The sequence below is a fragment of the Neophocaena asiaeorientalis genome, unplaced genomic scaffold (assembly GCF_003031525.2).
Source record: "Neophocaena asiaeorientalis asiaeorientalis breed wild unplaced genomic scaffold, Neophocaena_asiaeorientalis_V1.1 scaffold148, whole genome shotgun sequence".
Taxonomy (NCBI): Eukaryota; Metazoa; Chordata; class Mammalia; order Artiodactyla; family Phocoenidae; genus Neophocaena; species Neophocaena asiaeorientalis.
Window position 1 is genome coordinate 2,039,961 of NW_020174050.1, and position 15,337 is coordinate 2,055,297.

General features: G+C 37.3%; 1 protein-coding gene across 8 annotated transcripts in view; it reads right to left on the reverse strand.

Moving 5' to 3' along the window:
* Window positions 1-15,337, reverse strand: part of ANKRD17 (ankyrin repeat domain 17) — a 160,973-nt gene that overhangs the window by 14,597 nt on the left and 131,039 nt on the right. For all 8 annotated transcript variants that reach the window (XM_024754072.1, XM_024754067.1, XM_024754066.1 and 5 more), the window contains 5 exons: window positions 14,692-15,139; window positions 13,877-14,032; window positions 11,846-11,995; window positions 8,853-10,489; window positions 2,219-2,416 (listed from right to left, as the gene is read on the reverse strand). In XM_024754072.1, the coding sequence (XP_024609840.1) occupies window positions 2,219-2,416; window positions 8,853-10,489; window positions 11,846-11,995; window positions 13,877-14,032; window positions 14,692-15,139 (2,589 nt within the window). The remainder of the gene's footprint in view (window positions 1-2,218; window positions 2,417-8,852; window positions 10,490-11,845; window positions 11,996-13,876; window positions 14,033-14,691; window positions 15,140-15,337) is intronic.

The window sequence follows — 15,337 nt, forward strand, 5'->3', positions numbered from 1 at the left end:
TGTTATTATCATTTAACATATGGTTATTAGCTATACTACAAACAGAGTTCATTGGTAATCCTCAATATTTTACTTTTCTTTTTCTTTTTTTCCTTAATTGTTGTAACTTGCCCTAAAATCTCTTCAAATTCACCTCCCTAAAGGGAGAGAACCCTGAATTAGGATAAAGTACCATTTTTTTCTGTTTTTTGCTGCACCACATGGCGCGGCTTGTGGGATCTCAGTTCCCTGACCAGGAATCGAACCCATGCCCCTGGCAATGGAAGCTCGGAGTCCTAGCCACTGGACTGCCAGGGAATTCCCCCCCCTTTTTTGGCCAATAAATCTATTTATTTATTTATTTTTGGCTGTGTTGGGTCTTCATTGCTGTGTGCAGGCTTTCTCTATTTCTCTAGCTGCGGCAAGCAAGGCTACTCTTGTTTGCAGTGTGCAGGCTTCTCATTGCGTTGGCTTCTCTTGTTGCAGAGCATGGGCTCTACGCACGTGGACTTCAGTAGTTGTGGCTCACGGGCTCTAGAGCACAGGCTCAGTAGTTGTGGTGCATGGGCTTAGTTGCTCCGCAGCATGTGGGATCTTCCCGGACCAGAGCTCGAACCCGTGCCCTCTGTATTGGCAGGCGGATTCTTAATCACTGTGCCACCAGGAAGGCCCAGGCCAACTTTTAATACAGAGTGAATTACCTTCCATTCAATATATACCTATCAATCTTCCTTATAATAAACTAAATAAATAAAACAGTTACCATATTCCTCTAGTACACAGAAATTTATGTTGCATTGAATACAGCTTTAAATAACTGAGGCTATAACCTTTCCTTATAAGCCAGATAGTTAAGACTTAAATGTCATAATCAGTTATTCCTTAGAGCTATATTTAGTTTCAGTGTTCTGTTAATAGCTTAGTTTAGATAAGCCAGGCTAAGTAGCTATGTTATAGTATATTCACTTTATCTTCAAAGATGGGTAAAGTATCCTCAATGAGAACTGCTGTAAACTTTTTTTCTTCTTACATTCGTACTTTATTCCGTACTTCTCACTTTGTTTCTGGCATGTTTTTATCACAGTCACTTTGAATTCTTTCTTAAACCACGTCTTTTCACTTAGGGACACCTGTACAAGGATAATTAATATTCCAAGTGACAGTCCTTGTTATTTGACAAACACAAGAAAAACTATAAATATGTAAATTCACTATATGCTACACCTTACTTCATGCTTTCACTGGCAATGTACTTTGATATGCATCTCTCAAATACTAATATTCTTTTACTCTTTCATTCAGTTAACCAGTCTCTATTAACTGGGCTCTAACACTGTTAGAAGAAATTTGGTAGTTTAAAAAAAAATGGATTCTTATTAAAATTTCCTCAAGGTGAAAGCAATTTGATGCCTTTATCCTCGCTAAATAAATAAATAACCACAAATAATAGCCTCACTATGGAATTCTCTTAATCTGAGTTGAATTCCCTAATGATGAATAATGATCTTCCTTGGTCTGAAAAATCTGATCACTGCTTCAAAGTCTGACTACAGTTAAAATCACATATCTGGTAATGTGAAATCAGTTGTATTATTTATGTAATAGATGAGATTTAAAGGTAGCCCAAAAGAACATTATATTTATACTACTTTTAAGGCTACAAATCTTTCTTCTTGGGAGCTATATTCTCAAACCTGAAAGTAAGTGTATATCAATAGATGATACAACAAGATTTTTTATTCTCAAAAAATGATCCCTCTTAGAAATCAACTTCAATATAATATGCTAGGTTTGATAGAGCCAAAGCTGATTCTAATACTTTAAAAACCTGGAAATTCTATTTAAATTCCTCCTGATTTCAGATTGCCATGAATACAAATTACATTTTTATAGAAATTAAATTATTAAGAGATTTAAAACTTAAAGACTCCAAACTTTGAAAAACTTAAAACCTTTTCTTTTTGGGGGGATTTTTTTGTGGTATGCGGGCCTCTCACTGTTGTGGCCTCTCGCGTTGCGGAGCACAGGCTCTGGACGCGTAGGCTCAGCGGCCACGGCTCACGGGACCAGCCGCTCCACAGCATGTGGGATCTTCCCGGACCGGGGCACAAACCCATGTCCCCTGCATCGGCAGGTGGACTCTCAACCACTGTGCCATCAGGGAAGCCCAAAACCTTTTGTTTTTTAAGGGAACATACAGACAAACTCTTCCTCTGGAACTACAGTGTATATTACTCACCATTTGATGCTGATGAACATGGAGTCAACAAACTAAGTGGGGAAAAATGTTGTCTGTTAAAGTTAGCAGCTGTGGGTGCTCCTCCAAGGGGTGCCCCAGGTCCATACATTTGACCTCCTGAAAGGTTTGAGGCAAAGTTTCCCAAATGTGTAGAAGAAGGTGTTACAGAACCATATGGTGAGTCCATATTGACAATACCTATAATGTAGAAGATAATCATAATTTATAATAGTTACCCCTAGGAGATACAATTAGAAAAACCTAAAATTCCAAGAGGTCCCTAATATATCCAAAAATATTTTAGATTATTAAAAAAATTTCTCCTTGCTTACTTCTTCCACTCATTCCACTCATTATTCCACTCATTATTTCCCCCTTTATTTCCTAAAGATAGCTATGAAAAAGAAATTACCAAGGAAAACATTTTACATTTAATTTTAATTCTGATATTTTATTACTTATTATAGAATACATATAGATTTAATATTAACACTAGAATTTAAATAGGTTTAGTGGCCAAGGAGTTGTATAAAATTTTACCTTTAAAAATGTATGGGGAAGGGAGGGATGAGTAGGCAAACCACAAAGGATTTTTAAGGCACTGAAAATACTCTGGATGATAGTATAATGGTTACTATACTAGACTTTTGTTCAAACCCACAGAATGTACAGCAACAAGAATGAACCCTCATGTAAACTACAGACTTTGATAAGGATGTATGACTGTAGGTTCATCAACTGTAACAAAAATACCATTCTGAAGTGGGATGTAGTAATAAAGGAGGCTATGCCTGTGTGAAGGCAGGGGGTATATGGAAAACCCCTGTACTTTTCTCTCAATTTTGCTGTGAACTTAAGAGTGCTACTAAAATAAAAAAACAAAACCGAAAAAACCCCACAAAACTAAAAACAAACCAAAAAAAAACTATAGGAGAAAAAAAAAGATTGTAGCTATACTTTTTTTTTTTCTTTTTTTTGTGGTACGCGGGCCTCTCACTGTTGTGGCCTCTCCCGTTGCGGAGCACAGGCTCCGGACGTGCAGGCTCAGTGGCCATGGCTCACGGGCCCAGCCACTCCACGGCATGTGGGATCTTCCCGGACCGGGGCACGAACCCATGTCCCCTGCATCGGCAGGTGGACTCTCAACCACTGTGCCACCAGGGAAGCCCCTGTAGCTATACTTTTATAATAGAGAGATCTGACAATCAGCATTTTAACTAAGTGGCCATGCTTTCCATAGATAAGAGAAGGACAATCTGTCACTGAGTGCCTCCTGATACAATGCAGTGTGAGATTCAAACATTACCTATCTGATGTTCCTGCTAGAAATGTTTAACCAGAATGTAACCACAGATTGAGAAAACAGGTGAATCTGAAATGTAGGACATTCTTCAGTACAACTGGACTCTTCAAAGGATTCAATGTCAAGAAGAACAAAAGAAGTTGGTGAGATGTTTTAGACTGTGGGAGATCAAAGAGACATAATAGCCAAAAGCAATGTGTGAATCTTGATTGGTTGGATCAAAAGGAGAAAAAAAGAAACATATAGGCATAAAGGGTAAATTTGGGATGATGGTACTACATATTGGGTGCTATTACTGAATTAATGTTAATTTCTAGGGTGTAGAAATAGTGGTATAGCTGTAAAGGCAAACATGCCTATGTTGACCTGAATCTAATACTTCCCTCTGATAGACTCTTAAGTTAAACTTCATTGCTAATTTTGGCTCTAATCAACTGTACACCCCAAAACCTTACCTCCCGATGGAGCACGGCTTTTTTCTATACTTTTCCACAAAACAAGAATTTATTTTTTTTTCTCTAAATCTTAATTTTAGTCTTTCTTAACACATTACCTAGATTTCACATTTTTTGAAAAGTGAAGTATTTTCACTAAATTCCAACTCTACAAAAATGAAATATAAAAGCATTTCCAATTAATCCCCAAAATATACAAACAGCTCATGCAGCTCAATATCAAAAAAAACAAACAACCCAATTGAAAAATGGGCAGAAGATCTAAATAGACATTTCTTCAAAGAAGACATACAGATGGCTAAAATCACATGAAAAAATGCTCAACATCACTAATTATTAGAGAAATGTAAATCAAAACTACAATGTGGTATCACCTCATACCGGTCAGAATGGTCATCATCAAAAAATCTACGAACAATAAATGCTGGAGAGGGTGTGGAGAAAATGGAACTGGCCTACGCTGTTGGTGGGAATGTAAATTGGTACAGCCACTACGGAGAACAGTATGGAGGTTCCTTAAAAAACTAAAAGCAGAGCTACCATATGATTCAGCAATCCCACTCCTGGGCATATATCCAGAGAAAACCGTAATTTGAAAAGATACATGCACCCCAATGTTCACTGCAGCACTGTTTACAATAGCCAGGATATGGAAGCAACCTAAATGTCCATCAATGGAGGAATGGGCAAAGAAGATGTGGTACATATATACAATGGAATATTACTCAGCCATAAAAAAGAACGAAATAATGCCATTTGCAGCAACATCAATGAACCTAGAAATTGTCATACTGAGTGAAGTCAGACAGAGAAAGACAAATATCATATACTGCTTATATGTGGAATCTAAAAAAAGAGTGCAAATGAACTTATCTATGAAACAGAAATAGAGTTACAGATGTAGAGAACAAACTTACAGTTACCTGGGGGTAAGGGGCAGGGAGGGACAAATTGGGAGATTGGGATTGACATATACACACTATTAGACAAAAAATAGATAACTAATAAGAACCTACTGTATAGCACAGGGAACTCTATTCAATGCTCTGTTATGGCCTATATGGGAAAAGAATCCAAAAAAGAGTGGATATATGTATAATGGATTCACTTTGCTGTAACCTGAAACTAACATAACACTGTAAATCAACCACACTCCAATAAAACTTTTTTAAAAATAAAAAAATGAAAAAAGTAAATGCATTTCCAATGTACTAGTTAGCATATGAAGCTTTTACAACCAAATTATATTGATTCTATTTAGTATTAAGAGAAAGTGTTTTTGAAAGTACATGAAAATATTTCAATCAACCCCCAGCAAGGAAATATTTACTGACCATGTTCTTTACATTATATTTATGTGTTATAGAAATAGGTAAAAATAACAATCAGTTCCCATTCTATTTAGAAATTTTTAGTCCCAGAATGTCATCTCTTCAATAACACATAACAAGTTGGCAACCTTTCTGTAAAGGGCTAAATAATAAATATTTTTAGGCTGTCAGCAGAGCATGGAAGCAGCCATAACACAATATGTAAATGAATGGGCATAGATGTATTTCAGTAAAACTTTTATTTATGAACACTGAAATTCGAATGCACTATTTTATTTTTTTTAAATTATTTATTTATTTATTTTTGGCTGCATCTAGTCTTAGTTGCAACACGTGGGCTTCTCTGTAGTTGTGGCGCACGGGCTCCAGAGTGCGTGGGCTCTCTAACTGCAGCACCAGGACTTAGTTGCCCCGTGGCATGTGGGATCTTAGTTCCCTGACCAGGGACTGAACCCACATTCCCTGCACTGGAAGGCGGATTCTTAACGAGACAACCAGGGAAGTTCCGAATGTACTATTTTTTGTGTCACATATTATTTTTTAAAAATTAAAAAATTTTTAAATCTTACATAATTGTTATAACTCAATTTAAAAAACCCACAAATGTAAAATCAGGTAGTATGCCATACTTGGCACATGGACCATAGTTTGTCTATCTCTAGCATGAAATTATCTTTATTTTTATTTTATTATTGCTTTAATGGTAGACTTTTTTTTAACATCTTTATCGGAGTATAACTGCTTTACAATGGTGTGTTAGTTTCTGCTTTATAACAAGTGAATCAGCTATACATATACATATTTCCCCATATCTCTTTCCTCTTGCATTTCCCTCCCACCCTCCCTATCCCACCCCTCTAGGTGGTCACAAAGCACCGAGCTGATCTCTCTGTGCTATGCGGCTGCTTCCCACTAGCTATCTATTTTACATTTGGTAGTGTATATATGTCCATGCCACTCTCTCACTTAGTCCTAGCTTACCCTTCCCCCCTCTCCGTGTCCTCAAGTCCATTCTCTACATCTACGTCTTTATTCCTGTCCTGCCCCTAGGTTCTACAGAACCACATTTTTTTCCCAATTCTATATATACGTGCATACAGTATTTGTTTTTAGCATACAGTATTTGTTTTTCTCTTTCTAATTTCTTCACTCTGTAGGACAGACTCCAGGTCCATCCACCTCACTACAAATAACTCAATGAAATTATCTTTAATTATTTGAAATATTCATATTAAAACACAAAGCTTGGGCTTCCCTGCTGGCGCAGTGTGAGAGTCCGCCTGCCGATGCAGGGGACACGGGTTCGTGCCCCAGTCCGGGAAGATCCCACATGCCGCGGAGCGGCTGGGCCCGTGAGCCATGGCCGCTGAGCCTGCATGTCCGGAGCCTGTGCTCCGCAACGGGAGAGGCCACAACAGTGAGAGGCCCACATACCGCAAAAAAAAAAAACCAAAAAAAAACAACAAAACCACAAAGCTCAAAATGCAACTTGGTATCCTGGACACTGCAACAGAAAAAGAACATTATTGGAAAAACTGTGGAATCTGAATAAAGTCTGTAGTCCAGTTAATTGTACTGTACCAATATTAATTTCTTAGTTTTAATAAATATATGGTGTAAGAATGTTTACTTAGGGGAAATTGGGGTTAATTATAGAAGTCTTCTATAAATCTAAAAATATTTCAAAGTAAAAAGTTAAAAAAGAAAAAGCAGTCACTCAAAACCAGATCTTTAGATCCTCTTTAGATATCAGCACTGTCTAACAGAACTTTTTATGTTAACAGATGTGTTCAGTATCTGGGTTCTCCAATATTGCAGCTACCAGCCATTATGTGCTTAACAAGGAAGCACTTGAAATATGACCAGCCTACAGCCACAATGGAAAACAATAAGGGGGATCCTCAGAAAACTAAAAATAGAACTACCACATGATCCAGCAATTCCACTTCTGGAACTATATCCAAAAGAAACACAAACACTAACTCAAAAAGATACCTACACTTCCATGTTCGTAACAGCATTATATACGATAGCTAAGACGTGGAAAAAACCTAAGTATCCATTCATGGATGAATGGATAAAGAAGCTGTGGTATGTATACATATATGTATACATACCACACACATACACACACACAATGGGATATTATTTAGTCATTAAAAAAAACACAAAAAAACACGAGGAAATCCTGTCATTTCTGACAAAATGGATGGGCCATGAGGGCATTATGTAAAATAAGTCAGACAGAGAAAGACAAAAACTGTATGATCTCACTTTTATGTGGAATCTCAGACAAACTCATAGAAAAAGAGATCAGATTTGTGGTTACTAGAGGTGGAGGTGGGGTGGGGGGGGGAATTGGAGGAAGGTGGTCAAAAGGTACAAACTTCCAGTTACAAGATAAGTAAGTATTAGAGATGTAATGTGCAACATAGTAATGGTAGTTAACACCGTTGTATGATACATAGGAAAGCTGTTAAGAGAGACTAAATCCTAAGAGCTCTCATCACAATGAAAAATATTTTTTCTTTTTTCTTTTTTTTAAAAAATTGTATCTATAGGAGATGATGAATGCTAACTAAATTTACTGCCGCAATTATCTCACAATGTATGTAAGTCAAACCATTATGCTCTACACCTTGAACTCATATACAGTGATGTACATCAATTACATCTCAACAAAACTGGGAAAAAATTTTTAAAATGGGCAGTTTGACTGAGATGAATTTTTAATTTTATTAAATTTAAATAGCACATATAGTTAGTGCCTACCCTTTTGAACTATGTATCTCTATATTTTTCTCATTATTTTTAAAACAAAAAAGACAGTCGGAAGTGAAATCAAAATTTAAAAATCTTTGGTAATAATTTTTTATTTGAACTAAAAGCAAACTTTTGATGGCATTATCTTATTAAATTAAAATGAGGGGCTTCCCTGGTGGCGCAGTGGTTGAGAGTCCGCCTGCTGATGCAGGGGATACGGGTTCGTGCCCCGGTCTGGGAAGATCCCACATGCCATGGAGCGGCTGGGACGGTGAGCCATGGCCGCTAAGCCTGTGCGGCCGGAGCCTGTGCTCCGCGACGGGAGAGGCCACAACAGTGAGAGACCCGCGTACCGCAAAAAAATAAAAATAAAAAAAAAATAAAATATTTTTATTTATTTATTTGGCTGTTCCTGGTCTTAGTTGTGGCATGTGGGATTTATTTCCCTGACCAGGGATGGAACCCGGGCCCCCTGCATTGGGAGTGTAGAGTCTTAACCACTGGACTACCAGGGAAGTCCCCTTTTCTTTACTTTGAGAGAGAAAAATATACCTGATGAATAAATTTATTTATAGTAAATTTAAGATAAAAATCCATTACAGCTTCTAAAAAGATTTAAAAAATAATAATGCCATTCTAGACACAGTCAATACAATAGCATTTGAATTAGTACTACTGTCTATCTGACCCAGTCACAGAGTAAAAGTATTAGAAAATAACCAAGAGTTTCAACATCATTTGTATAAATGAGCAGCTGCAGAATGTCAGAAATACAAACTTACCTGAGGGACTTGGAGCAGGTCTCTGTAATGGTGGTCTAAAACCTGGAGCTTTGGAAGTATCAGACTGATGTAAAGGATCTGAATTTGGCAAATATGAGGATTTTCCTGATAGCATAGATTCTGGTGTTGACTGAGATGAAACAACAGATCCTCCCCAGAAGGCATGAGCAGAAGTAGGGCTATTTTCAAACAATGTGCTAAAGGGCCCAAATGGTAAGGGGGCACTGAAATTGGGAGCAATAGGCTTATTTGCTGGATGTATTGAATTTTGACAAGCACTTTGTGTACTTAAGGTCGAAGGTAGCTGGACAGAAGAGGGAACACTGTGAGGTCTTTTAATGTGATTGACACTGAGGACTGCAACAGATGAATTTTGCACAGGAGCTGGATTCTTGTGAGGGGCAGCTGTGCCATGAGAGGGTGGTCTAATAGCAGGGGGTTCCATTTTAGGCGGAGGCTGGGAGCATCCCATTTGTGTCTGAGGCATAGGGTAAGTCACTGGGGCAGTAGAAGGCACCGCCACTGGAGCAGAACTTGTTGTTACTAAAGGAGGAACAGTCATTCTAACTTCCGGGGGAGGAACCTGAGACTGCTGAAGAGGTGGTCTTGGCTCCTGAGAAATAGATCCCGGAGGTTGCTGCTGAGTAGAATGAACTGATGAACTCCCAGAAGAACTGCTGCTGTTTGGAGGTCTACTATTTGTTGTTTCTACTACTGGTGGACTACCTGCTTCCTGTTCAGAGGAAGATGCCCCTTTATTTGGAGATGCTGTTCCACAATCCAAAGGGCTGTTTCTAGAAACCCCTCCTGGCTGGGCTGGTGGTGATGGGGAAGATGGGGATGATACTGGGTAGTGTTCTTTGGCAGTAGGCATAGGATATGTGGCATTTGTGGGTGCAGTGCTGTTGTTACTTGCTGTGGTTGTGACTGTTGTTGTGGTGGCATTGGATGTCTTCACAACGGTGACGAAAAGCTGCCTTCTAACAGAAGGTGAACTTGGACTGCCATTTGTAGATGTACCAGGCACCGTTGAAGCTGATGAACTGGTTGTAGTTGTTGGACTTGAAGTTAAAGAACCTGCTGAATTCACCTGAGAACCACTGCTATTCTGATTGCTATGGCGAGGCACCATGTGAGGCTTAGGCGAGTTAGTAGCTCTGGCAGGGCTCAAAGGCCTGACAGGAAAAGGACCCCAAGTGGATTGAGCTGGTGGAAAAGTACCTCCAAAGTGCGTCATGGGCAACCTTGGTGGACGGATCTGCTGGAAAGTCTGAGCAGCAAGCAAAGCATGTGCAAACTGTGGAGGAGGATATGCTAATGGAAGAGAAACTGGAAAACCAGGCCTCACATTATTCACTGGGTTCTTAATGGTTTTGTGAGTAGATGCAGAAGAAATTGCAGGCACAGTGAGTGCTGTGGCAGTTTGAGATGTTGATGACAGAGCTACAGTCGTCATTTTAATTCCCATTAAGGAACTGTTAGCAGCAGTGGTGGTAGGTGCTGATGACCCAATTTTGGAATTTGCTGAGGAGCTTTTCAAACGATTCTTTGGAATAAGTTCATCAATTTCTTTGTCTGGATCCTTGATCAGAGCATTGATCAACTGAGTTGCTTGTCTTGTTGATTCAGTGCCACCCCTATAAGTTGACAAAAAAAAAAAAAAATTAGGTCCAATTTCCCCTTTTTAATATGTAAAGCCTAAATTAATTCATGTGTGTATGTGTATGTACACACATACAGAGAACAGATACAAGTTAAGAAGCAACTTTCTGACTATTTTTGAGGTATCATGCAAACAAAGCAATAAACTGTCCTGACACACCACTATATTTTTCAAAGGAAAAGTAAATGACTTCTTTTCCCAAAAATTTAATTTCACTATTGTTTCCTCAGACTAAACAATCATCTTCCTACTGTGGAATGCATTCTAGACAGGAAAAGCACTGCACTTAAAATCCTACATAATCTATATTGTTACCATGAAGTTAAACAGCTGATCAATATTAAAAGCAGTACAAATAAGCAAGAAAAATAATACCACTGAGTAAGAAAATAGTATTTTATTTTAAATCCTCGTAGCTAAGATGACCCCATTTATATTTATTAGTGGTTTCTCTATTAGTAGAGTGATTATTATAACTCCTTTGGACAGATGTCTCAAAATGAGAGAAGAATCCTGATAATTACAACGATGGCCATAAGGTCAAACCCCAGTCTTGGATGTTCAGGAAAATATTTGATTGAAAGGAAAGCCTTATGGAGACCCTAAGGGGAAAATTACTTATAAAGGGTATCTACTTCCCCTCTTCTCTGGATAAGGCAAGTTGTGACTACACCTATCCCAGGGGAGGGATAAACAAGATAGGAGAAGGGGATAAGTGCAAAACAGAGCTGGTTAATTGCTTCCTTCCTCTTGAGGCAGGCCAAAAAACTATCTGTCCTTCTATTACGGGGAAGGGCACCTGTCTCTCACAACCAAATTTATGATTTCTTAGAATATCATCTTTACTCTAAGTGTATTCAGGCACAGACATGTTCAAGTATTCAATTTAAAACAAATATCCACTTCAGATTTAAACCTATTACTGAGCTCATATTCTAAGGATACAATCTCAGAATAACAAATCTCAAATGCTAATTTAAGAGAAAGATGGAAAACTACAGATTAGAATGTGTTAGAAACCCATTCCTTCTTAAAAAGTTTTTAAGAATGTCATATTAAAAGTTTATATAAGGAAAAGATTATTCAAACCTTTGTCATACACACACAAAAGAAAAATTCCTTTAAAGCCCTTTGAAATACTTCATAAGAGCATATAAATAAGAAAAAAAAAACTGTAAAGGTTATCTTAAACACGAATCAAATTCCCATTTAAAAAGTATGCTATTAAATACAAAGTTCCATTGAAAACTCAAATGCTTATATATATTGATAATTAAGCTCTAGTGCAATAAAATACAAAAGAAAAAAACCGTAAGAGACAAAATTTTGCCTTATAGTTATTATCCGGTCTCCTGTCTTGTCTTTCTGCTTATCAATATCTATGTGTGCACCAGTGAACTCCCGAATAGCATTAATGTTACAGCCTCCTCTTCCAATCACTCTGGATATCACAGTTGATGGAACAGATACTTTCTTTGACCTGTTTAACAGTTGCAAAAATAAATTAAGATAAATCATAATTATCAGTGGTTATAATTAAAATAAGAATTATTACTAAAATATGTTTCTGTAAATGCAGAATATTGTCGAATAAGCTTCTTCTACTCTCACTCTAAGTGATAAAAGGCAACTAAGAGCCACAGAAAAGAGAAAGAGAGAGAGTGAGCTTTACCACAGCTTCTCATCTCATTACCAAAAACTGTTTGCTTTTCTGACTTTTGTCCTTCATTAATATCTGTGACGCACATACATGTAGATATACGCTGTGTTAATGCAAATACTAATGGCAAATAAAAGACAGGGGCTCCTGCCTACATATACTGACTATGTAGAAACCAAGTAAGAAAACTACAACATGATGTTGTAAGTGCTCTAATAGGGTATCATAAAGACACATTGGTTGGGGCATCTAATCTACCCCAAGGAGTCAAGAAAGACTTCTTGTGGGTACCTTTGGGTGTTTGACTCATATTCTTGTTTTTATTCCCTAATATATAACTGAAAGGATGATACTAAAAATTCATTGTTGCCCTGCATTCTTCTAGAGTCATTAAAATGATTATCCACAAATATGGAAACTTGCTAAGGGACGTTTAGTTGTGTGAGGAAAGAGAAAAGCCTGCTGGAATTCCAAAAAAGCAAAACCCACCTAACACCTACAAAATTACATTACAATTTTAAACATTCAGATTCAGGAAAGGTAGATATAAATTTCTGACAAGTCTAAATTACAGAATACTTCTAAAAGAAAAACAGTATAACTCTCAATAAAAAGAAGGAGCCAACTGTGCTTCAATGAGGAGCCAACTGTGCTTCAATGAGTAAGTAAATTATTTATTTAGAATAGATTAAATATGAAATTATACATTATTTTTTTAAATGGTAAGGTATGATCCCTGCCCTTTTGTATACATAACTAAGTTACTTGATAATTCCTTTTTCCCTAAAGAACATAATAATCAGTCAGTGATCATTATTTTAAGTTAGTTAAGAATTTGCTTGCATACTACAATATAAAATACATGCAGGAAAACTGAATTCTCTTATTTTTGTACAGAAAGTATTCTGATGTTGTGATTTCAGTTAGTTCAAAAGAATGTGTGTGAGACAGAGAAAGAGATAAAGATAGAGATGGGGGTTGAGGGGAAGTGTTGGCCCAAAATAAGATAAAAAATGTACAGTACATCTTGAGATTAACAGTAATAAGCTTGGTTCACTACAGATTTTGTTTTAAAACAATCAAAAGTTTAATTTTTTTGATGGAATTTCTGGAGAGTTCCTTAAAATAGGTTATCAAAGATTTATAATGGATCACATCCTTTCTAGGTCTGTGGTATCTTACCACCTTTTAGTTTCTGGGATGTTGTTTTACTTTTTAATACATATTATTTTAAAATTCCAAGCAAAACATTTTAGTCCTAAAACCCCTGAAATAAAGGTATCCTATGATTTGAAGAATAGTTTAAAACCAATAGTTAATTCATTCTCCAAATATTTACAAGTATGTAGTAGACACTACATATTGGGCTCTGAGGTTACAAAGCTGAACAAGACAATCTATCACCTTGAATAAATTAGCTCACTACCAAATACCAATACCTATGGGGGTCAAGCAGACACCACAATGATCTAACTTTTTATGTAAAATTTCTCAATTTTAAAAGTGTTAACATACACTTTTTTTTTTCAATCTAAAATATAGTATAGGTCGTCTCTGTTGGCCAGATGCAGCCTTGGGCCACCAGTTTGTTTGCAACCTCTGGAAAAGTTAGGGGAATTTAACAGTAAAGTAAACTATGCTTCATTGTGAAATAGAGCACATATAAAAATGAGAAAAACAATCAAAGAAATAATCAGTCACCTTCTTACAACTTCTTTCCATCCTTCTTCCCTCTTTTGTCCACGCTTAGGACTTGCTACTGTTAATTTCCCATTTGGAGAGGAAAGGGGAGATGGACCAGATTTTGTGCAAGTGGAAAGAGAATTACTGGTCACTTCACTGATAGTCTCTGACAATCTTTAATAGGGAGGAAAAACACATTAAATATAGAAGAGATGTAGAATTTTTAATGATAAAGGCAATCTACTACATGACTTTATTCTTTATTTTAAGAATACTATGATGAATAAATGAGAAATTTATTTTTCACTTTTCAATACTTAGCATAATATGAAGGGCCAATTTTAAGAAGATATTCTCTAGAGGTCAAATTTAGCAGAACTGAAATACAATAATAATCCCTGAGAAACCATAATTAATACTTTTCATGGGTTAAGTTTAACATCCAAAATGAAGAAATTACACAGTAATTCTTTTTTTTTTTTTGCGGTACACGGGCCTCTCACTGTTGTGGCCTCTCCCACTGCGGAGTACAGGCTCTGGACGCACAGGCTCAGTGGCCATGCCTCACAGGCCCAGCCGCTCTGTGGCATGTGGGATCTTCCCGGACCGGGGCACGAACCCATGTCCCCTGCATCAGCAGGCAGACTCTCAACCACTGCGCCACCAGGGAAGCCCCACAGTAATTCTTTAATTCAAATGAAATCATGCCTTCTTTAGAACAAAGACAAACCCTTATTTTGTCAGTTGTTCATCTGCCTGCTTTACTAAACAATTCAGCAACAAAGTATTTCATAATGATACTATAAATCATGAAAATGAAAATTGAAACTAACTTTATTGAAGCCTTGCCAGAAACAGATTTTCTCTCCTCCTTTGGAAATGTAACCAGAACTGATGGCTGCTTCTTGCTGGTCACAGTGGTGGTGACCATAGCAGGTGAATGATTGTCACTCTTTCGGCTGCTGTTGCTGTTACTACTTTCATCACTGCAACTGGAAATTCTCATGTTATCACTGTCTCCACTCTCGCTGGTACTGCTGCTCTTGGACTCTCCATTCACCTTCTCTGGCTGACTGTATGAGATTGGTAGTGGATCATCAAATATAATTTGAACATTTTCTGGAGTAATTTTATTTTTCCTGTTTTTCCTCTTTGAACTGGTTGTAGTTATGGTATTGTTTCTTTTACCATGGGAACCTGCCAAAGTGGTCCAGGTTGCAGATATACCTATGGTAGTAGTGGTTGTGGCACTTGGAGGCTCTGTCAAGACTTCAGGCTCATCTGTAGAAGTAGCAATACTGAATTAGCAAGTTCTAGCGTTCTTGGCATATATTTAGATTTAAGCACTCGACAAAAATAAATGCTGAATTTACTTTACTACTACTATTAGATATAAAGTTATCAGTCATTCCAGCATTCACTGGTAATGAGATGGATATGATTGATCTATTCTCTCTGTCCCTAAGTTCTAAACAACGC